The sequence below is a fragment of the Phyllostomus discolor genome, chromosome 12, assembly GCF_004126475.2.
Source record: "Phyllostomus discolor isolate MPI-MPIP mPhyDis1 chromosome 12, mPhyDis1.pri.v3, whole genome shotgun sequence".
NCBI classification, from domain to species: Eukaryota; Metazoa; Chordata; class Mammalia; order Chiroptera; family Phyllostomidae; genus Phyllostomus; species Phyllostomus discolor.
Window position 1 is genome coordinate 61,699,836 of NC_040914.2, and position 26,742 is coordinate 61,726,577.

General features: G+C 40.5%; 2 protein-coding genes across 3 annotated transcripts in view; one reads left to right on the forward strand and one right to left on the reverse strand.

Annotated features, from left to right (window-relative positions):
- The window catches only part of NIP7 (nucleolar pre-rRNA processing protein NIP7), a 44,822-nt gene that overhangs the window by 9,460 nt on the left and 8,620 nt on the right, over positions 1-26,742 (forward strand). The window lies entirely within an intron of this gene.
- Positions 296-23,368, reverse strand: TERF2 (telomeric repeat binding factor 2). Of its 2 annotated transcripts, none has more exons than XM_028534751.2 (10): positions 22,941-23,368; positions 22,725-22,820; positions 21,945-22,075; positions 12,198-12,284; positions 10,786-10,932; positions 9,285-9,391; positions 7,300-7,692; positions 3,981-4,066; positions 2,247-2,287; positions 296-1,632 (listed from the first exon to the last, which is right to left on the reverse strand). In XM_028534751.2, exons 1-10 carry the CDS (start codon positions 23,317-23,319, stop codon positions 1,474-1,476), a joined length of 1,626 nt encoding a protein of 541 aa, XP_028390552.1. In that variant the 5' UTR covers positions 23,320-23,368; the 3' UTR covers positions 296-1,473. The 2 variants fall into 2 exon arrangements, with proteins under 2 accessions (XP_028390552.1, XP_028390551.1); XM_028534750.2 differs by having other exon boundaries at positions 2,247-2,290; positions 22,941-23,367.

Sequence of the window (26,742 nt, forward strand, 5' to 3'; positions counted from 1 at the left end):
CAAATTTGAGAAATGCTGATTAGGATATGTTGCTTCCCTAACTGCATCACAGTTTCACTCTTCTACCCAGAGCACGCCATCTTAATGAGGTGAGAGTTGAGGGGAGAAAAGCTTCTGGATCCGAATCCAGTTCAGAGGGAGACCACATGAGCTGCAACCAGATCAGGAGGAGGTGGCTGTACTGAGAGGAGATAAGTTCTCACTGTAGTTTCATTTGGGGTTAATTGGTAGAAAAACAGCAATACTAAATTCCAAAACACATAGTTAACAGGTAATAGAGCTGTACAAAATTTCCAACTTGTAACTACAGGATAAATTTTAAACCTTTAGCATTTCTTTACATCTTTCACTCAAAAGTGAGAAGGGGTTCAACACAGCTTTCAAAGACTAGAATATCCAATACAGTTTGACATCGGCCGGCGTTTTAACAGTCAACGTGGTTCAGCAAAATTTGTTTAACGTGTTCATACATGCTGTGCTGCAATTAAACAGCTACTTAAATTTGAGAGAAGCAAGACTTTAATGAAGGATGCTGCAAGTTATGGACAATTAGTTCTCAAATTTTAAAAAATAATTACATAAAACACTTCACTGATTTTTTTTTCTCTAAAAAGACGGTCTTTAAGGATGTTCAAGAGAGACGGCAAGCACAACACAGTACAAAAGAAGGAAATGTTGAATTTCAGTGCAAGACACTAACACACAGCACAATTAGGGAATCAGGTGGAAGCAACCATTTCATAAAGAATGGAATTAGGCATTTATATTCAGTCAGGATTTTTTAAGCTTTAAAAGTCCAGCATAGGGAAGAGAATGGGGCAGGGGCTAAGCTTTTCTACAATCACCAAAAAACACACTGGTTCAACCACATGAGAAGTGGAGGTCAAACCTGCCTATGTAGTCCAGCAAATAGTAAGAGCAAATGCCAAGACTAGGTCTAGGTGTTGAAGTCACAACAGGCTAAACAGTTTTTAAAGGGATCCTGATTCCACCACGACTGGTCTTTCATTATAGCCTGGGCTCATGACAGACGAAGTTCCTTTGCATTTGCATCAGGAGGCCAGAGCTTTACCTGGAACAAGTTCACGCCAAATAATGCTCATGTTGCTGGTTTTAACAGGTCATGGAGTCCTAAGTGCTCCTAACAGACTCCACCATATTCCTAGGAGAAGGTTCTACTGATTACTGGGGATTTAAATTCAAGCAAACCACTGAAGAAGGGAAATACTAATAATATTCTGGCACTGTACAAGCTGTCTGCCTGTCATCTCTGCCAAGGACATAGGGTAGACTTGGCTTTGTCTTTCAGCTCTATGATCTCCAACAGTGATGAAGCAGAACTGGGACCTTCCCCATGTTGGATGAGGATGCCCCAATTTTCTTCCCAGCCCAGCTTCTGAAAGAGCGAGCAGACTATCGGGCTATTAATTAGGAACCATACTCCTGTGAATCCTGTGGAAACGAAAGCTTGCTTCAATTCATGCCAAGTCTTTTCATGGTCCGCCAGCGATCCTTAATCATCACAGCTGTTCGGTTAACAAATGGGTAATTTTTAGAAATGGCAGCCCAGTTTCCTTCCCCGAATTTCTCCACTCCAGCCTTGACCCACTCGCTTTCTTCTACAGTCCACTTCTGCAAAAGAAAACCAAAGATTTATCACCTCTCCCTACACTTACTCACATTCTCAAACAGTGAAGAGGTAAACTCAAGAATCCTAAGAGAATAATCTGAACCCAACAGAAGGGTTTAATACAGATAATAAATTAACACTGGATTTGTACATTTAATAATTTTCAATGTTCTGCCATTTCATCTTCAACTAATAATCACTTCTACATTAAAACTTCAAATGTGTGTTGTTCATGGTCAGGCAAATGTGTCAGATTTCTGTCCAACTAGACTTTTCTTCCAGAGGGTGACTATAGTAGGTCCTCACATAACGTCATTGATAAGTTCTGCAACTGTAAGCATAGTGACATATAACAAAACCAATTTTACCATAGGCTAATGGATATAAACAAGAGTTAAGTTTCTACAGCATCTAATCAATATTATAACAATAAGACATTGAACAAAAGGATATTATTCAAGGACTTACTCTATTTAACTTAGTTTGGATCATCAGAAAAATGCAAACAATATTTTGCCTGGTGCATGGGTCATCTATCTGTGAAATGTGGGTGCTTATTTTACCTCTATTCTACCCACACAATCAGAAAAGATTAGAAAAGAGAAATTTAAATTACCTGCTTTTTTGTTACACTGGTTGTATTCTCTTCATCTGGTGCTGCTGGAAAACATTAAAAGTAGACTCATTTCAGAGCTCACCTTTCTCTGCACAAACCACCAGAAAAAGACACAGAATGTCCCTAAAGGGAAAGCCTGATTCACATTTGACAATCTTTGAGAAAAGAAAGGATATCACTAAAGCGTAATTTGTTTTGTCCTTTGGAAATCTGTACAAAGCAAATATTTATCAAAAAGCATTCAATAAATGTTGCTTAATGATGAATTCAGGCTCTTTAATAAAACTAGCATTTTCTAAAGTTACCGAGGGACTGTGGTATTTAAAACCCTCATACATATACCTGTTTATACATACATAACTTCTGCCATATTATAACCCCTTGCTAGCCACTATTTTATTTAAGTTTTTATTGATATATTTTTAGACAGAAGAGAAGGGAAGGAGACACAGAGGGAGAGAAACATCAATGTGTGGTTGCCTCTCACGAATCCCCTATTGGGGACCTGGCCTGCAACCCAGGCATGTGCCCTGACTGGGAATCGAACCACTGACTCTTTGGTTCGCAGGCCAGCACTGAATCCACTGAGTCACACCAACCATCAAGCCACCCCAGTTTTACTGTTTCATGCCAGAATTTTCAAATCCCTGATCATTTTTACATAAGTAAAAGTAGGTTCAATTCCTTGAACAAAAGAACAGGGTAACAACTATGGCTTCCCACATGGAGAAACCATGTGAGATCTGCCCAAGCTCTGCCCTTTTACCATATGGATAGAGATCAGGCCTCAAGAGATATGGACCAAGGTAATTTTTTAAAGGGCCAGAGGGCTACAGGAGGCTGGCCATACAAGTATAAAAGACATGCCATTTCGAGACATTGAGAACCAGTTAAAAAGCTGCAAGAAAAGGCAAAATTGCATAAACAATATACTTGCTAGAGTGTGTGCCACTGTCCCAGCAGTGCTTCCTACACAATGGAGGAAGGTGTCTCAGGAGCAGATTATTTTTAAATTATGAATTATTTCACAGTGTAGTGGAAGATGATTTCTAAAGCTGACAAATCTGGACTGCATTAAAACTGGGTGTTTCTTAGAACTTTTATACCCTGACGTTTTTAAATATTTAATGTCATTTTTATTGATTTTATATTACTAATCTCCCATTTTCCCTGTGATCTGAATCTTGCCAACCATGTTTTTGCCACTGAGGCTACTTTTTTAAAGATAAAACCTAGGGATTGGCAATAGATAACTGTTGTGTTATAGAATCTCCAAAATTAAGCTGTAGCATTTACATATTTCCATTAGAATAAAAAATACATGGCGGGAGAGATTCTAATGCAAGTGCTATGAAGTTCAGTAATAATTATGAAAAGGCAAAGTTTATCATCTTTTAAAAAATGGAGAAACTGTAAGAGATTTTTTACTTAAACAAAAATGTATGGAATGCCCTTTTCTAATTAAAAGACTTTAGGAAGAACACTAACTACAATTAAATACAGGATTTATTAAAACAAAGCCAGGAACTTTCTTTCAATACAAAGTGCTGCTTTGACAGTCTGCACTGTTGAATGGGAGAGGACAGAGAACTGACTCCTCAGGAGTCACAATGAGGAACTTACTAAACTTGTTCTGGTTGGGAGACAAGCAGTTTCTGGAACATTTATGTGATAGTTACATGCATCTCGTACTTCAGCAAGTGTCAAGGAGAGACCAAGAGTCTCCTGGCTTACCCTGAACATCAAACAGTTCGTCCTCTTCCACCCAAGTCTCTTTTTCTTCAACCCCATTAGAACTGTTCCACTTGCCTTTGGGTAATCTGAGGAGAGATCAGTGAGAGGACAAGTTGTGAAACAAACTCATCATGGGCCGTCCTGGGTTCTACCCTTGGTTCACATATAGTCCTTGTTTCTCCTTGTGTTGCTGTGACCCATTCAAGGTTCACCTACACCTAACTCCCCAGTCCTCGTCAGGTATCTCCATGTCATCAGCCCCCAGGCTGGAGAACCACCCCTCAAACTCAGCACTGCATACATCACCATCCCCCTCCAAATATTCATTTTTAAGGCTGTCTGGCTTTTTCTGTAAATGAGTGATGAAAGCAATTTGCTTAGTAAGTGCATAGACTTGAAAAAACTCCTCGAGTTCTATGAGTTTTCTATGCAATTACCTAAGTGGCTATACTATTTACTTTTTATTGTTTTGAATTGGATCATATCCCCCCATGTTATTTCTAAAAATAACTTGAGACAAAGGATTTTTTTTCGTTTTCAAGATATTAAGGTCAGACAGCTTAAGTTTTTTACTTATCCTAGTACTGGGATAGAATTGATTTTAACTACTAGGTCTATCCTTTTCACCCAAGGAACTGTTCAGTCTTCCTGCAGACAACCTTTGCAGATGAATGGTAACCTCCTACTCCCCCTCTGAACTTGGCGTTTATTATGTGCACAAATGTTTTGGTACTTCCCAATTTCTCATGTTGTAGAAGGGGCTGGGATCTGGGTCCTCATCCTGTTAATGGCTATGTAACCAGGCAAGCCAGGTCACTTTCTGGTGCTTGTGCTCCTTACTGGTGAACTTAGAACTTGAGCAGTGGTCTAGAAGGGTCGGCAGACTAAAGCCTGTGGCTCCTAGTTTTTGAACAGTCCTTGAACCAAGAATGGGTTTCACATTTTCAAAGGGTCGTGAGGAAACAAAACAAGAAATGATTCAGATACAACAGATACAGAAGTGGTTCACAAAGTCTAAAATATTAAACTTTTGCTGGCCTTTTATAGAAATTTTGCATGTGATCTCTTAAATTGCAAAAATCAGTAATTATTTGGTTAATATCTAGTAAGCACTGGCTCATGCCAAGTGCCATGGGGGATATAAAAATCTAGTAAGTTGTGGGCCTGCCCTCCAGGGGATATACCCTAACCCTGCCTTCCCCTCCTCTTCCAGTGGCCCAGCTTCCTGCAAGTGCTGTCACCTGGCAGCAGTGTCTAGCCACCCTCCTTCTCTCCTTTGCCTCAGCACCTATTCAGAAGCCCTCAGTGGTATCTCATCAAACCTTCAGCTTAGTTGGGTTAGAATTATTTGGGGTTTTAAGCAGATTACAGAGCATTCCTGACCCTTCTAATTCAGTAGTCAGGAGCCTGGGAATGTGTATTTAAACATTCTACAGGTAATTGTGATATGAAACCCAGTTTGAGAACCTCTACGTGACAGAATACAATAGGAACTCAAGTTCTGGCCCATTTACCCACTCACACTTTTCTCCCTTCATCCTCTCTGCATTGTATTCTGACATTTTTTCAGAGCACACCAGGTTTTTCCATGCCTTTATGCAAGGGGTTCCTGTGCTTAGAACCCCCAGCCCCCAATATGCTTGATGACCTTTTACTCATCCTTCAAAGCCAACTCAGTATTTGCTCTTCTGCAAGGTTTGCTCCAACTCTCCTGAGCAGGCTCAGTGATTCTTCCCTGGAGTTCCAGTGCCCCTCACACACACACTTCCTTTACAGCCTGCGTCATGGGATCCCTTTTCTGCAAAGGGCCAGATGGGATCTTCGGCTTTGCAGGCCTTACTGTCTCTGTTGCAACTACTCAACTCAATGTAGCATCAAAAGTAGCTATAGACAATACAGCCAAACAATACATAAATGATAGATGTGGCTGTGTTCTAATAAAACTTTATTTACAAAAACAGGCAGCAGACCAGTTGGACTTGGGCTGTAGTGTGCCAACCTCTGCTTTAGAGTATTCATCATACTTCATACCCTTGACACATGACAGAGGTGGTTATGTCTGAAACCTTCACAAATCCATTAATAAAACCACTGTAATCATGCACTCTATCCAGTTTTCTCATCTGTTTATGGGCAGTACCTACACCTCACAGGACTGCTGTAAGAAGTTGAGGAGATCATGTATAAAATGAGAGTAAGTGTTGAGCTGCATCTGCTTGCCCAGCTGTAACTCACTCACCTCTAGGTGCAGGTAGTGCTGCATGTAGTGCAGGTTAGTGCCTGAGTATGAGTCACTTGTCAGATGCCACAGCCCCACAGGGCACCTGCCAGAGCACAGGTTCCTGTACCACAAGAGCAGTGGTAGAGATGATGGTGGCTTTGGGAGACCAACAGGTGATCTCTTAGAGCAGGATGACCAAGGGAGATTCAGGGAGAAGGTGGAATTTTTAAGAGGCAGCCTATGCTAAGTAGTGTACAGGGCAGGACATGGGCCTTTGTGTCTAGACTGACCTGGATTAAAAACCCCAAAGCTGAGCTTTGCCACTTTTCAGCTCTGTGACTTATGGCAAGTTAATGACTTTTCTGATCCTTTCTCATCTATAAAATGGGGCTAATAATATATCACTGAGGACTGTAGAGATTCATGAATGTACATGGCCCACAAAAAGTGCTTCTCTTCCCTTTGAAGGACGGATGGGATTCTGACAAGCAATGGTGGAAAGATGATAATCCAACTGTGGGGAGTGACAGAGAGCAAGGATACAGTAGTAGAAACAAACATAGCGTGTTCCTGAGGGAGCAAGCAGACCGGTTTGCCCAGAGGAAGGATCCACAAGACGGCACAAAGCAAAACTCAAGAGCCAGGTCAAGGGTCAGGATAGGGAGCAAAATGAAAGCATCCTAACCACTACTCCACAGAATCTAGCATAATGTGACAGATTAGTAAATATTTACTGAATTTAGCAAGTCTCCAAAGCTCATAGAGAGGATAAAACTATAAATATTCACAGGTCTCTAGTTAGTAGTTAAGGTACTCAGAAGTCTGCTAAAAATGAAAGCAGCCATAAATAGGAGGCTCCAAAACCCTTCCATCCTCACTCATGCCCTAGTGCAACGCCTGGAAGCCCACGTGTGGAGCTTTGGAACTGGCAGGGATGGCTATGTCGTCACTCCCCACTCCTGAGTCACATTCTAGCAGTCTGAGCAAGCCTTGGTGGTGAATAACTTAGTTGAAAGTTACTTCATTTACAGAAGCAATACCAGGCCCAACCAGGACCACCAACCAGCCCCCAAACTCCTACAAAGAAGGTCTTCATACTTGGGATTCTTCTCCCTGGGGAGCGGTTGGTTGAGAACAGCAGGCTTGGATGGTGATGGTGGAATGACTTCCTGAGAGGCGTCGAGGCCTGAGTTCAGCTCAGTACTCTGACTATCCTCCTCCAAAACCAATCTGCTTATTGTCATACGCTTGGTCTTGGGCTGCAGTTCAGAGCCACCCTCTCCCTCAGCGGGGGCTGAACTTTCGTTTTCATCTTTCCTTGGTCTCTTGTTTTTGAGGGCTGGCGATGATGGGGATGCTTTATTAGGAAGTACCAGGTCTTTCTGGTCCAGTTTTGAGAAAACTGCCTCAGAATCTTGTGAACCGGACAGAGTCTTGAAAGCTGCTTTCAGAGTCATAATTCCAAAGGTGGTTGGAGTATTCCGTAGCTGCCTACAAAGAAGGCAAACATACAAAGATCAGTTTCACCACTGCTGATGCTCATCTAAACAGCCACAATGTTTTTTCAAAGTGTGAAGCTTCGTAATAGCAGAGGATTGCTCAAGGTGAGAAGGTTTCATTAAAAGAGAAAGAGAGGTTGCTTGATACAACCTTTATTTCTAAAATCTTCCATTTAAGTTGAACTATGGAGTTTTAATTAATTCCAAACCAGAGCACCTCAGCAGAACTAGGGCCAAGGATACAGCCTCCAGAGACCTCTTTAGTCTGCGTGTGGTCGAACCCAGTAGTGTGTGTGGACTAACGCAGTATTTGCCATCATGTAAGGGTTCTGCACAGTGACTAAACAAGTACATCCGGACACCTACTGATACTCCAGCAATTTCACCCTGAAGTCTAAACTCTTCTTCCAGCTATCCCCGTCCAACCCTCATGTGACAGAAATGAAAGGCCAGTCTCCATGCTGCCCATTTTCTCTTATGATACATTTATCAGTGGAATCTTGAGAATTTGCAGAGTAAGAAGTGTACCACACAGTCTTGGAACAATAAGAACCTGCCTTTTCTAAATGAAGTCATCTACTATTTGGAGTAGCTAGCATGCTGTAAGTAAACACTGTCAGGAGAGGGTAAACTGGCAACCTGCAGGCCAAACCCAGCTGGAAGATGTCTTCTTGCCTAACCTATGCAAGAGTTTTGTTTTGTTTTGTTTTAAATCCTAATCCATGGATGTTTATTGATTTTATAGAGGAAGGGAAAGAGAAAGATGGATATGAGAGAAACATTGATTGGTTGCTTCCCGTATGCACTGTGACTGGGGATCAAACTCACAACCTAGTATGTGCCCTGACCAGGGATCAAACCCACAACCTTTGTTTTGGGTATACAGGCCAATGCTCCAACCAACTGAAATAAGCCACCCAACAGGACACAAGTGTTTTTAAAAAACTGGATAACTGCCAACATTAAAAAATTGGGAAAGCTAAAAATAAAAAATTAGACATCTCACACAAAAATCTGAACTGCAGCTTTGGCATCCTTGGACAGTCTCACACAGCAACAATCACAAGAGCCTGGAAAGCATGCCCTCTCTGGTTCACAGTCCCATGCTCTCAACTATCTTAGGCACATTTTGTTCCTTTACATTTCCTACCATGCCCCGAAGGCATCTAAATTTTTGACATTTCCTACCATGCCCCGAAGGCATCTAAATTTTTGATCCTTGCTTTCACAGCTGGTCTTGGGAATCTGATTCAGAGGTCTGAACACTGTATTAGGAGATCAGGTATCAACAAGAAAATAATGAGTAGATAAGGGTGAGTCAAAGAGAAACAGAGGAGGAAAGAACCTTTGAGGGACAGTAAGTTAGGAACTTCTGTCAGGGATCTGACATACAATCTTTAATACTCCCATTTTCAAAGGGTATGCTCTCTAACTCCCACTGTGCCTTGTATGAGTAACACAGTAACATATTAGGGGGTCAAATCACCAGGAGGAACTAACTGACCTTGCTCTAAGGAGGAGACTATGTTTTGAAAAGACCACCCCCGTGTTTCACTCAAGATCACAAAAGGGTACCTCTCTCACCTCACAGGTTCTCTGGGTGCCTTTTCCACAGGCTCTGGTGCTGGCTGTTTATCTTCCTTCACTGTAGTTGATGCAGCAGATTCAGATTTCAAAGCCTTTTTGGCCATCTGGGAAAGGAAGGATATCATCAGGAAGAGGAAGCCACAGAATTTCATTAATTTTCTGCTTCTGTAACCATGAACATACTCAATATGCAAACACATTCACCTACAAATCCAATCTAGCCATAAAAAGAGAACTTACAAGAATGAGCTCTATTTCTTCCTTTAAAAAAAATGGCTCACAGTTTAATGCTAAAGAACTCAATTTGAGTATGCTAATCACCTTGACATTGCAAAAATTCTTTATGTGATTTCACCTTGCATTTCCTCTTCCTCCCTCCAATCTCATCCCTAATCTAGCTTCTGAATCCCAAATACACCTTAGGGGTCATGTATAAAAATCAAACTTTTTTTTTCAAACTTATGATAACTGATGTTTATATTAATGTCTTTTAGTTTGTGTATAGAATTTTTTATGACTATATATCCACAAATATGTTTTGCCTTTTGACAACTCTTTGAAAATCTTTACTTATACCACCTAAAGCCATCTTGCTCTAAGTCAAACTGCTCATCTGTCTCCCTGACTGAAGTTTGACACATTTCCGATCAGTCCAGCATATTCCATTTCAGATACATATAACTGTAATGAGTGATGTCTTAAGAGCTGAGAGTTCTACCCTCACCCAGAAACATTGGCAGGTTATTTTCCAGTTACCTGGAGCACAAAGGAAAAGTTTCCTAGGCCAAGCTCAAGTATCCTGACACTTGCTCCCTGATTATTCCGAACTATCTGCTTTGCACATTATTTGAGATTTACCAAAGGATGGCTAAGCTCCATGACACTATCCTGACATAGGCCTTGCACATCTATTGTTAGGAGCTGTATCTTTCTCTCAAATCCTGGTTTTAAAGAAAAAAGACCCCTCTTACTCAGTTTTCCTTATCACAGTCCACCTAGGACAGACTGGGTTCTAATTGTTCTACAAATTGTCTTGAGCCTCATTGTTTCCCTTATTCTTATCTCTTTGATCCAGTTAAAGAATGTCTTAATTTGGCATCTTCTGCCTTATTATACTTCTAGTGACCTTTTCTCCAGTTATGCTTTCTTCCTGTTAACAACTCCATCACACCACGTCTAATAAACCACTCCTCCTCCAAAATTTAACTCGCATTTCATCTCCTCTGGGAACCACCATTCTGCTTTAACCACAAGAGATAATCATACATAAAGGAGGTAAAAAGGGGAGGTGAGGGAGACCAGCTTTTGTTCCATTTGCTTCTGCCAGGACCTCTGTTTCTGTATACTGAAGGCATTTAATAAAGGAAGATAGTGCATATAATTCAGAGTCTTTCCCAGACAGTTACTCTTCTACTTCTAAAAAGATCTGTCCTTTTCTCATTGCCTGCACATCCTCAAGGCCACGTCATGGTTATGAGAAGAGAAGGCCACAGCCCACCGTGAGGAGGTAGGGCTCTGCATTATCCAGGTGACTCTCCAGGAAGCGCAGCATCTTTTGCTGGAAGGTCTCGTAGGAAAAGTTCTGGATAACAGGGTGGGCCAGGTTCTTTTCACGGATAATGTTCAGGAGATCATTTCTCAGCTTCTACACAAAGGACCGAGATTGACAACATGAGAAAGGAGAACTGCAGTAAAAAATCAATGATGATAAATTGAGACTATGCTATTTCACATAGTTGTGAGAGATTTCACAACACTCTCAATGAAAATCATTGGCACACACATGAAGGGGAGCCCACCATGAAGAAGGGGGTCAATAAATTAAGGATCAGCTACTATGGATTACTATGCAGTTATAAAATAATAATGAAGAAGAGGATCTAAAGTGCCTTTATACATTTATGAAGATTTATTTATTTCTATTACCAATAATTGTGCTTCGGATAAACCTCATTGGCTATGATAGTGCCAATGCACAAAGCTCATAAAGATTTTAAATATTTTTTAAAGATTTATTTTATTTATTTTTATAGAGCGGAAGGGAGGGAGAAAGAAAGGGAGAGAAACATCAACGTGTAGTTGCCTCTAACACACCCTACTGGGGACCTGGCCCACAACCTAGGCCTGTGGCCTAGACTGGGAATCGAACCAGCGAGCTTTTGGTTCCCAGGCTCATAAGGATTTTAAAACTTTCCAACCCCTGCCCCGACCAAAACACAAAAAGGATAAAGAAGCTCTGTATGTGCCGATATAGAATGATCTCCAAAATATAGTAGGTGACAGGAGCAATTTACAAAAATGCTCAAATTATGCACACACTTGCAAACTTTTTTGCTTGTACATACATAGAATGTCTCTGAAAAGATCAAAGTAAAAAAGTCTCTGAAGAGAGGAACAAGATGGCTGAGTCAGAGATTACAAATTTTTCACTAAGCTCTTTTGTTGTACTTAAATTTTTTATTATACACATATACTACCTTTTCAAAAACTAGAAGAAAATAACAAAAACAAAAACAAGAGGGTACCAACAGAGGTTCCGACACTAGAAAATAGAGGAGTTAAGTCCTTACGAAGGCAGATTCTCAAGTCTGCAGGATCAGCATTTATGTAAGGAGTGTTGGAACTATTACAAAACTTGATGGCTTGATATTTGCCTTGCTGTTGGTCACTGAAATAAAGTTCCATCACAAACCAGACAGAAATGGGCAAGTAAACGACTTACATAAATTTGTCTAATAAAAAAATAAATTTTTCAAAGCTAATCTAACAGAAAGATATCCTGGATATAAAGACAACACACTGAAGACACTGAATATTTAAAGAACATTCCTAACAAAGAACCCTTTCCCTGTTTTCCCACAAAAAACAATGAAATGGATTTAAGTTTTAGGAGCAAAATAACAAATTTACCTGAGTTGTAGGGTCCTTTGACATATGTTTTTTCAAAATCTTTGAAGCTTTTTCAAATTCTTTATTTTTGATACAAATAATGACAGCCTACAAAAAAGGAGGAAAAAACTTTTTTTAACTGTTGTAATTGACAGGTGTAATGAAAATATCAAATATCAAAATAAGCTTACTAAAAAGTAAAACTGAATAGTATATACACCAAAACTTTTTCACATTCTATCAAATTCCTGTACTCAAAAACTAATAATTATTGTTAAAATGTTACAAACTGTAAGCCCTCTGTCAGTGTATAGTGTAGATTTTCAGCATGACGTTGGATTTTTTTTGTTTTTTACAAGAAGGCTGATACAGCAAAATCTGATCCCCTAGATTACAGACCATTTACTCAATTTGAATAGGGCCTCCTAAGGAAAGGCAAAATGGACACAAGTCATTCCAGATCCTCAGAACAATTGGCTCTGTTCTTTTTAAATGCAAAAGGTTTGACGTAATTGGGGGAAAGAAGGGAGTATATATTGTAAAAAAAACTAAAGTGATTTGCTGACTAGAGTGCTGCTAGTTTGATTTAGGAGAGGTCTGAGGTTAGTTCTATAGAAGAACACACTCAGCCTCTCACTACTGTAAACCCCAGCTGGCAACTCCAGTTAGTGTGCAGGGAACTACTGAGACAGACAAACCCAGCTTGTCCATAGGCAGCAACGAAAGAGGACAAAGTTCCAGTCAGGACGTCTTATCAGCCACAGAGAAAAAGGAAAGTCCTTTGGTAAAAAGAAATCCAAGAGACTCTATGTAGAGGGAAATTAACAGTAATTGAAAATTAAAAGGTATATTTAAAAAATATGTACACATTTTTTAAAAAATCAGAAAAGGCCAGGGGAAAACTGGGAGTGCTTGGAATTATTTAACAGGATAAAGTAACTACCTTACGTCTCAAGAGGTGTCAGACATACCTCACATACGAAAGGAAAGGAAACTGGTTCATAGATATTTCCAGTCTTCCCAGGGAAGAATTTAGGGAGAAACAGACCAAGAGCAGGAGGAATAGCAAGGGAATTCAGTGAGTACTAATATCTGGTGATCCTGTTAACATGCGGAGCACGGCCCTACAGGGAGAAGGAAACTGGTGTCGAATGCTCCTGAATGCACACGCCTAAATCCTTGCTGCCCAGAGGAGGTATGAAGCCAGTCTCTTCATTTGAATCAGATGACCATAGGGACTTTTACATCATTTTCAGCAGAGAAACTACACTAAAGCTATATTTACTTTCTTGAACACAAAGGTTTTACTTTTTATAAATCAGTTACATCATGTTCTTAATTTGTATTTACCTTGCATACAGTAAAATTAACTTTTTTTAGTTTACTGTTGAATTTTAACACATGTATTGTCTCTTGTAACCACCACAAAAATAAAAAACCAGAGAAACCTCCCTTGTGCTGCCCCTCTGTAGTCACACCACCCTCCATCCCTAATTTTCCCTTTGTTTTGTCTCTTCAAGAATGTTATATAGAGGGATTCATACAGTACAAAGCACTTATTTTTTAAAGGACAGAGCCTTGAGACTGGCTTCTTTCCCTCAGTATATCTTTGAAATCTGTCTATGTTGTTGCATTATCAATAATTCCTTCTTTTTTATTGCTGAGCAATATATCCCATCATATGGAAATCTACTGTTTGTTTATCCATTCACCTATTGAAGGGCATATAGGTTGTCCGCAATTCTGGGTGATTATGAATAGAGATGCTAAAACATTTATGTACAGGTGTTGTTATGAATATAACTTCATTTCTTTAAGGTAAATATCCAGGAGTGGGATTGATGGGTCATGTGGAAAATATAGGCTTAACTTTTTAAGAAATGGCCAAACTTTTCCTGAGTGGTTATACACCATTTTGCATTCCTATCAGCAATGTATGAGAGTTCCAGTTGCTCCATATCCTTACTAGCACTTTAGTGTTAGTATTTTATATGTTTTCAAAATATTTATTTCTAGAGAACGGGGAAAGGAGGGAAAAAAGGGAGAGAAACATCAACTGGTTGCCTCTTGCACCCCAACTAGGGACCTGGCTTGCAACCCAGGCATGTGCCCTGACGGGGAATCAAACCAGCAACCTTTTGGTCTGCAGGTTGGCACTCAATCCACTGAGCCCACCAGCCAGGGCTGGTTACTGTTGGTATTTTTTTAGTTTTGTCCCTGTGATAGGTTCACAGTGGGGAAAATACTTGGTATTCCCCCACTGACTTATGTTGAGCATCTTTTCGTGTGCTTGTTTGCCATCTGTATATTCCCTTTGCGAGTCTTTTGCCCATCATTAAAATAGGGTTGTTTTCTTTTGTGAGTTCTTTGTATATTTTGGATGAGTCCTTTGTCAGATATAAAATTTTCAAATATATTCTCCTAGTCTATAGTATGTCTTTTCTTTTTCTTAGCAGATTTCTCAGAGCAAAAGTTTTAAATTTTGTTGAAGTTCAGTTATCAATTCTTCCCATTATGGATCATACTTATAGTGTCATATCTAAGAAGTTTTTGCCTAAATCTAGGACATGAAGATTTTGTCATGTTTTCTTCTAAAAGTTTTATAGCTCTATTTTATAGTTCCATTTTGAATGAATTTTTGTATGAGTTTTAAATCAAGGTTCATTTCCTGCATGTGGACATTCAACTGTTTCAATACTGTTTGTTGAAGACTATCCTGTTTCCATTGAATTGCTTTCATATTTTTTATCAAAAATCAATTAGTCATATTTGTGTGGGTCTGTTTCTAAACGCTTCTGTTCAACACTAATCTACACATCTCTGGTCATGAGTACTATAGCTTTATAGTAATTTTTAAAATATTTTATTTATTTATTTTTTAGAGAGGGAAGGGAGGGGGGGGAGAGAGAGAGAGAGGGAGAGAGAGAGGGAGAGAGAGAGAGAAACATCAATGTGCGGTTGCTGGGGGTTATGGCCTGCAACCCAGGAATGTACCCTGGCTGGGAATCGAACCTGGGACACTTTGGTTCCCAGCCCGCACTCAATCCACTGAGCTACGCCAGCCAGGGCACTTTATAGTAATTCTTAAAATTGGGTATTAAGGCCTGGCTGGCGTAGTTCAGTGGATTGAGCGTGGGCTGCGACCCAAAGTGTCACAGGTTTGATTCCCAGTCAGGCCACATACCTGGGTTGCAGGCCACAGCCCCCAGCAACCACACATTGATGTTTCTCTCTCTCTCTTTCTCCCTCCCTTCCCTCTCTTAAAATAATCTTAAAAAAAAAAAAAAGAATATAAAAAAAATTGGGGTATTAAGTCCTCCAACTTTGTTCTACAAAACTTTTATTTTCATACCTCTCCCCTAACATTTTAGAATCAGCTTGTATCTACAGAAAATCCTACTGAAATTGTAATTGGAATTATGTTAAACCTATAGGTCAGCTGGAGAAAAATGACAACTATATCCCATAAAGTTGTCCACTCCATAGACATGGTGTCTTTCCATTTATTAGGTCTTGATTTCTTTCATCAGCATTTTGTAATTTTCCACATACAGATCTTACACACATTTTGTTAGACTTATACCTGAGTATTTTTCTGCTCTGGAGCTACAGTAGCCTCCCTGTGGTCAACTGCAGTCCAAAAATATTAAATGTAAAATTCCATTAGTAAACAATTCATAGGTTTTAAATTGTGCATTGCTCTGGGTAGCATCATGAAATCTTAGGCTGTCCTGCTTCGTTCCACCTGGAATGTGAATCATTCTTGTCCAATGTGTCCGTGCTGCACATACCACCTGCCTGTCAGTCACTGAGTAGCCATCTTGGTTATCAGATTGATGGTTGCAGTATCACAGTGCTTGCATTCATGTAACCCTTATTTTTACTTAATAATGGCCCCAAAGCAAAAAGTAGTGATGGTGGAAATTAGGATATGCCAAAAAAATGCTATTGCTGTATGTATAGGAAAAAACATACTATATATATATATAGGGTTTGGTATCATCCATGGTTTCAGGCATCCACTGGGGATCTTAGAGTGTATGCCCCGCAGTTAAGGGGGGAGGACAGCTATATTGTAAATGGCACTGTTTTGGCAATTTCATTTCAAATCCTTTACTGTTAGTACATGGAAATGATTGATTTTTATGTTGATCTTATATCCTACTATCTTGCTAAACGCAGTATACCTTTTTTTTTTGTATATTCCACAGGAGTTTTTAAATACAGGGTGGGGGAAAAGTAGGTTTACAGTTGTGTATATGTGAAACAGTTTATTCTTGTATTATTTCTTAATAATTGTATCATTTTCTGTATGAACTGTAAACCTACTTTTGCCCTACCCTGTATACACTATGATGACATCTGCAAGTAGGGACAATTTTATTCCTTCCTTTCTAGTCTGTTGCCTTTTATTTCCTTTTCTTATTATACTAGCTAGTATAATAAGTCTAGTCTTCTAGTATGATATAGAACAGAAGTAGTGAGAAGGGATTCCTTGCCTTGTTTTGGATCTCAAGGACAAAGCATTCACTCTCCACCATTAAGTATGATGTTAGCTGTAGGTTTTCTGTAGATGCCTTTTATCAGGTTGAGGAAGTTACCTTTTATTCCTAGTTTCTGTGTGTTTTTTAATCATAAGCTAATATTGACTTTAGTCAAATGCTTTTTTGGCATCAACCGGTATGATCAAATGGTTTTTTCTTCTTTAGATGAATAGGGTAAGATTACATTGACTGATTTTCAAATATTGAACCAGCTTCGCATTTCTGGGCTTATTTTCCCTACTGTGCTAAAACACTAACTGCATCTGTGTCCAGGGCTAAGCAGCAGGATACACAGTAGGCAAGAGCAGTGGAATCTGCTCCAAGTTCTGGGGATCAAAGCTCCACTGCCAAAGAGAAAAGGGGTTCTTTTCCTTCAGTTTTAGGTTCCTGCCTTGCTGCCACTACTGTAGTACTGCCTAGGTGCTGGCACAGAAGAGAAGAAAAAAAAAAGCAAAACAAAACTGGAATTTCTCCCACCCTTTCTGACCCTTAGGAGATCTCTCTTGCTCTTCAGATCAGAGAGAACTTCTCTGGAGTTCTTTCTGTTCACACCTGGAATGTACTTCCAGGTTTCAGAAGCCTTCAAGTCCAGGCTGGAAGATACCAGACAGGGAAAAAATGGTAAACTACTTATCACCAGTTTGGTAGACTTTCAAATTCTGGTGTTCTTCCCCATCTGCTTACTACCATTTATATTTCTAAGTCCTCAGAGAGCTGTGCTGTACATTCTATGTAGGACTTATACTTGCAGCATTAAGGAAGCACAGGAGAGTATACTTTATCTATCCCAGAACTGGAACACAGGTCCTACTGTATTTAGAAAGGATATGTGAATGCTTTCAAAATCTAAAGTCTGCCGTGGACTTCTTTTTTTTAAAACTAAGTATTAATTTCCTGTGAAGACGTCTCTTAAAGAAATGAACCATTGCTTTTTCACTTCAGAGTGTTCAGAAATAAGTGTAATTTCTTCTCTTTATGTGTCTGCTAAGATTCTTGGGGTGCAGGCAGTAGCAATGGTCTCTTGCTAACTTAAACAAATGGAAATACCAAGCATAGATTTTCAATAGAGGTGAGACAATTTCTATGTCTGGGAGTACAAGACAGAAAAAGCAGAGGAAGAAAAAACAAACTCACAGAAGTGAAGAAAAGCTAAAGAAGTAAACTAAGAAAGAAACCAGGCTGTTATGGCAAGCAGGAAAGCTCAAAGCTTTGACAGAACCTTTTGCTTCAAGAATTAAAGTTCTAGGAGATTGTGTAAGATACACTAGCCCCCCCGAGTGGGGTAAAGCGCCAACAGAAAATCAATGTGCTGTTACCAAGGTTCAGGAGAGAGTGCTGCACAGCAAAAAGCAACAAATCAATGCTTCTCTGAGAACACACCATGCATGTTATTTTCTCCTGTTTCCGACAGAACTCTTAACCGAGGAATGTCTCCTTTACAAAAAGACAACCAATGCAGTCTCAATATCATTAACAGCTAACAGAAGCAGTTCTCAAACTTTCTGGTCTTGAGGTTACTTTACACTCTTAAATATTAATGAGGATCCCAAAGAGCTTTTGTTTATGTGGGTTACATCTGTCAATAATCACAGTGTTAGAAATATAAAACTGAGGAAATTTAAAGATATTTATTAAGTCATTAAAAATAACAAGCTCATTACAAGTTAACATAAATATATCTTTATGGAAATTATACTTTCTAAGACAAAAGTTTAATGAGAAGGGTGGCAATGTTTTACATTTTTGCTAATCCCCTTAATATCTGGCTTAATAGAAGATGGATTCTATATCTGCTTCTCCATTCATTGTTGTTTCATTTGAAATATAAATATATAGATATATATACTACCCACATATATAAAATCTGGCCTCAAAGATATGAATTTGGAGAACGGAGGAATATTTTAATAATGCTTTGAGAAAACTATGGCTATACTTTGACTCTACACCAAACTTTGGCAAGTAAACTTTTCATCATCCGCTACATTACAATGGGTTGCTCTATCTTGTACTTTATTTTTTTTTAAACATTTTATTTATTTTAGAGAGATGAGAAGGGAGGGAGAAATAGGGAGAGAAACATCAATGTATGAGAGATGCGTTAATCAGTTGCTTCTCACACGCTCCCCAAGCTGGAGACCTGGCTCGCAACCCAGGCATGTGCCCTGACTGGGAATCGAGTCTGTGATCTTTTGGTTCACATGCTGGCATTCAGTCCACTGAATCACACCAGCCAAGGCTCTATCTTATACTTTAAATGGATCTTTTACCCACCAATGATTTTTGTAATATAATATAGTGATCATTTGGAAAATATCGGTTCACCAAATTATATAGATCTTCCATATATTGATACATTATTTTTAAAAATCACAGTTGCTAATACCACCATCAATCTTAACAGCTAAATTGAAGAACTGGGGAGTTATCAAGCACATGAATACAAGTTTTCCAAAACGAATTTTCACTTGAAAGCTTGAATTTTATCATGGGCAACAAATAATGTCAATTGTTTTCCTTGAAGTGACAAGTTCATTTTGTTCTTTCTCAAGAGAATGGCTGCCATATACCCATCACTGAATAACGAAGGTTTGTCAGTTCTTTCAAGTAAAAACAGTGTTCCATTAAAGCAGCTAGTCAGCATGCAACCCAATCACACAAATGCTTTCCTGAAGACAACCTTCATGCTTGCAGCAGAAATGCTTTGGGCAAACTTCCTATTTTGTCACACAAAATAGTGAAAAGATGTTTCCTCAAGGATCTGGATTTAAAAATCAATCATTTTTACTGCTTCCTCAAAAACACTCTTACTTGAAATTGGCTTTAAAAAAAAATCCTGCAAGCATGTGGCAATGAAGAATACAATGACGACTATACAATTTATTACCACTATCTTGATTATGCTAAGGCACCAGTTTTACCCATCATTGCTTTTGCACCACCAGTGCAGATGTCAGTACACTGAAAAAGTCAATTAATGTTTGGCATTGTTATGAAAATTGTTTTTGACCTGATAAAAGATCCCAAAGACCTGCAAGGGATCCCCAGACCATACGTTGAGATCTAACTTAGAAAAATAACTCACGTAATAAACTTCATAAAAAAATCCAATATACTTTTAAATTAAATTTTGTGATACTTTAAAAAGCTTAAAATGTACCAAAAAGCCTCATTGAACCTAGGCATCCCAAGGTATTTTTCCCAATGACCACTAACAGGTATTATGGTTCTAAATGAGAAATGGAAAAAAGAAAAAGACTGAACAGACAAGTGATATAGTATCATTTAATAACTAGGAGATCAAGGTAATTTTGGTAGCCAGCCTCTTAAGATGGCAGCCAGTGATCCCTACTTCCTGCATAGTCCCATGCCATACACTAATCCAGAGCTGGTCTGGTCTGCGAGATCAGTAGCATTTGGCTAAAGTTGATAAAACGTTACTTCTGAGATTAAGTTATAAAAGGCTGCAGTTTGTCTTGGGCTCTTGTTCTCTTGGGTCACTTGCTCTAGGGGAAGCAAGCTACCATGTTGTAAGCAGCCCTATGGGAGGTAAAGAGCTGAAGTCCACAGCTCACAGCCATTGAGGGAATGAGTTCTGCTGACAACTGTGTGGGTGAGCATGGAAGGGGATCTTGCAGCCCTAGTTGAATCTTGAGATGACTTCAACCCTAGCAGCCATCTTAACTGTAACTAATGGGAGACTTCGAGCCAGAAATACTCACCTAACACACTAACATTCCTGACTCTTGGAGAGAAACTGAGGGAAAATATTAATGATTTAAACTGCTAAAGTTTGGGGGTAACTTGTTACACAACAATAATAGTAATACAGTAAGTATAAGAGATGTTACACCTGGTGGAAAATGGAAAAGGAAAAGGGAGTCAACATAAGAAAATGTTTAACTATTTTAAGGGAATTTCGATTTTACAAATAGATTTTCCTAATGAAGTTCCTAAACAAAAGATCTATGAACCTGAAATAATAATGAAATAATATTCAGCTAAAAGATGAAGACAAATCTATAGCTCTTCTGTTTGAAGGAGCTGTATTCCTGCACAGCTAGTTACTTAATTGGAGTAACACGAATTCCTCTGTACTGATGCTGTTTCTTCCCATTCAAAAGCTATTCTAAAAACAGGCATGGATTTCTCCCCCCTTGCTAATTATGTCCTTTCTGGCACTTTCCCTCCAATACAAACCTGACTTGCCTATGCTAAAACTCTGTTCTTGGAACTGGAATTATCTAAGTATTCTTTGCAAGACCAAAAGTAGTTCCTGCCAAGGTCCCTAACTGCATAAATATCTGCACCTCACATACACTACTTGTTAGTTGACAGCTACCTGAGTACTCAACACACAGCCAAGGGGCAGTCTTCCTTGCTAAGCAAGGCTTGATCCTCTGGCCCCCACACCCATTCTATCCTTTTAGGCAGTGATCTTTGCTCCTTACTTTCCACCATCAAAGCAATGCTGAGCTGTTGTTCCTCAGTCCCCACCTCTGAATCTGCTTCCACACTCTAGCTTTTATACTGCAGAACAAAGAGCTTTTTCTGACTGGTTCTCATGGCCACTTCTATGTTTTAAGTAAAAATAAGTTCTTCTACTTGAAGATACCTAAGCCATGACACAGTCAACAGTCCCAAATTCCTAGACACACCACTAGCTTTTTTCTTGTCAAGGGCACTACCTGTGCCAGCCTTCTACCATTACTGTTTTACTAACTGGCTAATTATCACAGCCCCTGTGAAATTCTGTCTATTCAAGAATTAGAATAGACTTAAACCTCCCATTCTGCAGACAACTGCATGAAATAGCTCAAAGTCCCACATTTCCCAGGGCCCCAGCTCTTCTTTTTAGTTTATTATAAATAAGGATGACCAAACCAGTTACTTCTAGCCCTTCCACAATTCTCCTAAATGGTGTATAATAACCTGCAGTCTTCAATGCAAACCCATTACCTGTGTACTGTGGCCCCTCTTGCCTGGGCCACAAGTAAGACTACTAAAATCACAAAAGCTGAGCATCTACCATTAATGTTCTTTCCAAATCTTGGCTAAAAAGGGGTGGCCCGAAGAGATAATATCTCTGTGTATGTTCATGTGTTTGAGTGTGCTGACTTGCTTTCTCTCCACCCTTTTTCATCTGCCCCACACAGAAAGGTAAGCATTGTATCCTCAAAAACCTCTGATTTTTGTTAAAAGAAAAAAGAAAAAAGAGCCTTACAGCCTCTTTGACCAGTTTTCTACTGGATTCCACCACTGCCTCTGTCAGTGTAAATTCCGTTTTAATCATCTCCAGCACATTGATTGCTGATTCCAGGGGTGTGAGCTCAGCCTCCATATCAAAGGAACAGTCTAGAATAAAGAGCACAGCTTTCATGTTAAGCTGTTTTCTACAGACCAGAAAGGTTATGTCCAAAAAGACATACATTTAGGGGAAAAAAAACACATGCAAATATAGTGAAGATTTGCATTTAACTGCTTACTCACTATAGTAGGTTTACAAATATGTTAAGGATCCAAAGTCAAATCAATGAATTTGAAATGACTTAATAATTTTCAAGACAGATAAAAATTATTTTTAATAGATGCATTTGCATCTCAAATTTCAGGATATAACCGTCCAACTCAGATACAAGCGGCCAGAAACTGTAGACCCTTTGCTAAACAGATGTCAAGTTCAATTCAGAAAAAAAATGTGCTCCTATCTGAAAAACACTACTATAGGGGAAAAGATGTGGCCATCTTAACATAACTCACTTCAGATAGCAGTAAAGTTGGGGCGAGCAAGAAACAGGTGGGAGGAAATTTGAAAAACAAAACAGAAAAGCAAGCAAGAGAATCTCAACTGGAGAAAACTAGAGCCAGAGCATACCCATTGTAGAAGGCAAAAGACCACACCGTGATCAAAATACAATAGCGCACCTTAATCCCGAACCTTTATTTCTGAATGTAAATTTGATAAGAGTAACTCTACGCCCGGAAAACACAAAAATAGCCATACCTAAATTTTCCCCTTCTTCAATGCGCGATAGGCACTGCATAACCCGCAGCAGCCGGGACACGGTATGCTCCTTCCCCAAGGGCCTGACAAGCAAAGCTGGGAAAGAAGACATCATTGGTTTGGCCATCCCCTCACCTCCCACGCCATCCCCAACACCGGGAACCCAAAGATCCCCTTCCCAGACGCCCCAGCCTCCTTCCCAGGCTCGGCCCTCACCCTGCATGATGTCCCGGATCTGCCTGAAGTCCCCGTAACGACTGCTTCGAAAGGCCCGCAGCGCCTCGTAGAAGTAGAACTTGAGCACCCAGCGGTTCACCGCCTCCTCCAGCCGTGCCTCCCCCGCGGCCCGCTCCCCGGCACCCCCCAACCCGGGATCGTGCCGCCCTCGCCGAGCCCGCCCACCGCTGCGGGACGCCCGGCGGCTTGCCGCCCTCCTGCTGCCGTCGCTGCTCCCGCCTCCTCCCGCCATCGCGTCCGTTCGCCGCGCACTCTCCCCACTCTCCCGACCGGGCCGCTTCCTCGACTGTGACGCCGCCGGATCACGTACGACGTCCGGGCCGGAAGCGAGACCACCCGTCCCGGCTCCCGCGGCCATGATACACACAAGGTTCCGAGCAGCCCGCGGGCTTCTGGGTGGGAATGGACCGTCGGGCCCCAGCCCCCTGTCGGACTCCGTAGTTCCGGTATGCGGGCGCAGTGCCTATCGGGACTTGAAGTCCACGATGCCCAGACCCGTAAACCTACCGGCGTTTGCAGCGAAGTGTCAACTTTGCTTCGAAATTATGGGACACTATGGTAGGAATGCGGGTGTGTGTATAAAATATTGAAAAATAAGTACGTGCAGATTATTAAGCACTTTTAACATGGTGAAATGTAGCCTACATGGAGGAAACTTTATTAAACAAATTTACACTAACAATTTAAAGCAAAGACCAATGTTAACCTAGTCGAGATCAAGAAATAGAATATGGCCGATATCCCCCGAAATCTCTAAATATATAAATCATAATATTTTTTAATTACAAAAATAACACATATTGTGGTATAACAAAAAAAAGGTTAACATTGAAATCATAATCCCACATGAAAAAAATATGTTGATTTATAGGTTTATAGATTTCCAATATCTTGTATAACCTATTGTGTGTGTATGTATTTGCAAAAATGGGATACTATTTATATTTTACATAACCTTCCATTTTCATCTAACATGTAATGAATATCTTTCCATGTCATTAAGTATTTTTTTCTGCAGTATCTTTAGCAGCTATTGTACATGGCATTCTAATATATGGGTGAAACAGAGTTTTCTTTATCTAAACCTCTGCTATAAGATGCTTAGGTTTTTCAAAATTTTGTAATTCTAGACAATGTCCATATTAGAAATCCTTTAAACAGTACTGTTGCACAAATTTATAATTATTTTCTTAGGATAGTTTCCTCAAAATGGAATGACTGGGTCAGAGAATACACAGTAGAACACAGATCAGAACATTCACCTTATCACTCATCAACCTTTTGCTTTTCAACTAGGTACAGATATCTTGTCATGACTCTTGAAGCCTGCAGAGATCGTCTGTTCTCCAACCTCATTTTGGGCTCATACCTGCACAACTTCTGTCATTTCCTCCTCACCTGATACTCAATCTGCCTAGAGCCTTAGCCTTGTCCATTGTAGGCTAATTAAACACTTCTTGTTCTTCAAGCCTCATTTAAAAGACACTTCATTCTTTCTTGACTTTCTGGGCTAGGTTAATTCCCCCTTGCTGCCTCCTCCTTAGCACCTCATATTTAATCCTTCCTGAAATTAGGTCCTTGGGGGCGGGCACCCTCTTTCTCGTTAACCCTACATCCCGGAACCTAGCCCAGGACCTGACCCATTTCTTGAGGCTGGATTGAATTGACTACGCACATGAGTAAGGCTTTTGATACAAGTTGAAAAACTGTACCACCAAAGAATTATATTTACTGAAATTTAATTCCATGCCTACCAGCAACCTGACATGGGGACATTCTTAGGGCAGCCTCCCATTTCTTATGTGTTTGTGTCATGATTTGCTAGATACAGAACAGCTGCTACATAATCTTAGGACTATACAGTATAACTTCCTTGAGTCCTTTTCTCCATTTCCATTCTTGTAAGATAGGCACGGAGATGACTTTTTAAAAAATCATGGTCCCTCTCTCCTTTGGTACTTTTCTTGTCCAACCCTAGTGCTAAGTGCACTTTCATCCCCATCTTACTGGATACATTCCTGAACTTTACTTTCTTCTTTGCATTTCTGTGATGCGTTGGCCACACTGATCTTGGAGAGTCCATTCCCCATTCCTTCTTTGGGTGCATCATTGTCTATATCTTTCACAGGCAGGGGAGTGAGTTAGGGCATTTCCAGAGGACTGTGTGGGCCTGGAGTGGGTGTGGTAAGGAAGTGGGGGCATAGGGTGTGAATCACTTACAGGTGTCTCTGATGCTCCTGGAACTCACCACCACACAGTACCCAGACCAAACAGAGAAATCCAAGTTCTGGTGGGTGGGAGTGACCCCTCCCTCAGATACACAGTAACTGGTTTAGTTTCAAAAGCTGTTGTTCTACCAGCCCCACTGTTATAGGGTGCAGCCAAGAGGGGGCCCCAAATAGGGATTTGGAATGAGGCCCAGAACTCAGGGTGTCCGGGAAATATTAGGACGTCCTCATCCCCCCCCCCAGGTGCGGGTTGGGGGAAGGGACAAACAGAACAGGGCCATTGAGAGCTGTTTTGCATAGCAACAACTTTGTAGCTAACCTCTGGTGTGGTCATTTAACATATCTGTAACCTTTAACTGGTTGCACAGATATGTTAAACAGCTGTGGCCATTCTCTGAGCCAGGGGGATGGAAGTAACTTCCCCCCCAAGATGTAACTGGGAGGCAGCTCCCCCAAATTACAGCGCCTATGTGGGAGCTTGGAGAAGATTGGCTCCATGACATGGGGCCACACCTGCCCAGACTCACGATGGCAGCCCAGTAAAGCTGGAAGGATATGAGAATGCTGGCAAGTGTAGGCAATTGTAGGAGGAGTCGGAAATGGGGCTGCAGAGGAAGATTGGCTGGGGGATTTAAACCGAGACCCGGCAGCCATTGGAGGGAGAACCACGCGGCTTTGCCAGAGTGGGGACCCCTGCAACTTTAGTAGGGGGAACCACCACCTGGCTTTAGCAGAGATCCTGGCGACACAGCTGATGGTGCCAGGAACCCAGGGAGGACTACCAGCCGAGCACGGATTACTGGGAAGAACCGGGGGCTGCCTGAGCCACGGACTTCTATTTCTTTTCCTGAGATACAGTACCCCAGATTGGGCAAAAGGGGGAAGGAAGGACTGTGTGCATTTGTGGGTGTTTTAAGGGACTTTGGGATTTTGATGAAGACATTAGGTCACTACTTTAAGTCTGTATAGCATTAAATAAACATTTCCTTTCCTTTTCATGAATCTCTGGCATTCAGTGATGTCTTTCCTATAAGGCAGCGGACATAACAAACCTGGGGGGGTTCCTTTCAGTCCCCCTTGGCCCCTTGTGTTCTGTAACACCACTGGACTAGAACCAGCAAAGATCCACATTGGGACCACTAAAGGACAACTCAGGAGGGCAAGCGGCAGCATCATTGAAGATGTGAAATCACATGCTGGACCCTTGAATTAATTCGACATGGACCTTAATCTGTATAGTATCCTGGTCTCACAAAATCTTCATGTGGTGGACATCCCAGAATAGGGGAAGAGGCCTCTCGGCCAGACCTTTGGTTATGGTGGCTGCTTTGTGATCCAGGTCTGCCTGCCGAAACAAGGAGCTAAGTTGCCTACTTCAAATCCTGACTCTTCCACTTGCCAGCTGTATAATCTTGAGCAAGTTACTTAACTATCTCTGTGTCTCTGTTTCCTTAGCTGTAAAGCACAAATTGTAGAGGTACCTCATGGGGAATGTATGAAAATTTAATGAACTACTTATTCCCAGTGCCCTTAGTACAGGCCTTGGCTCGCTG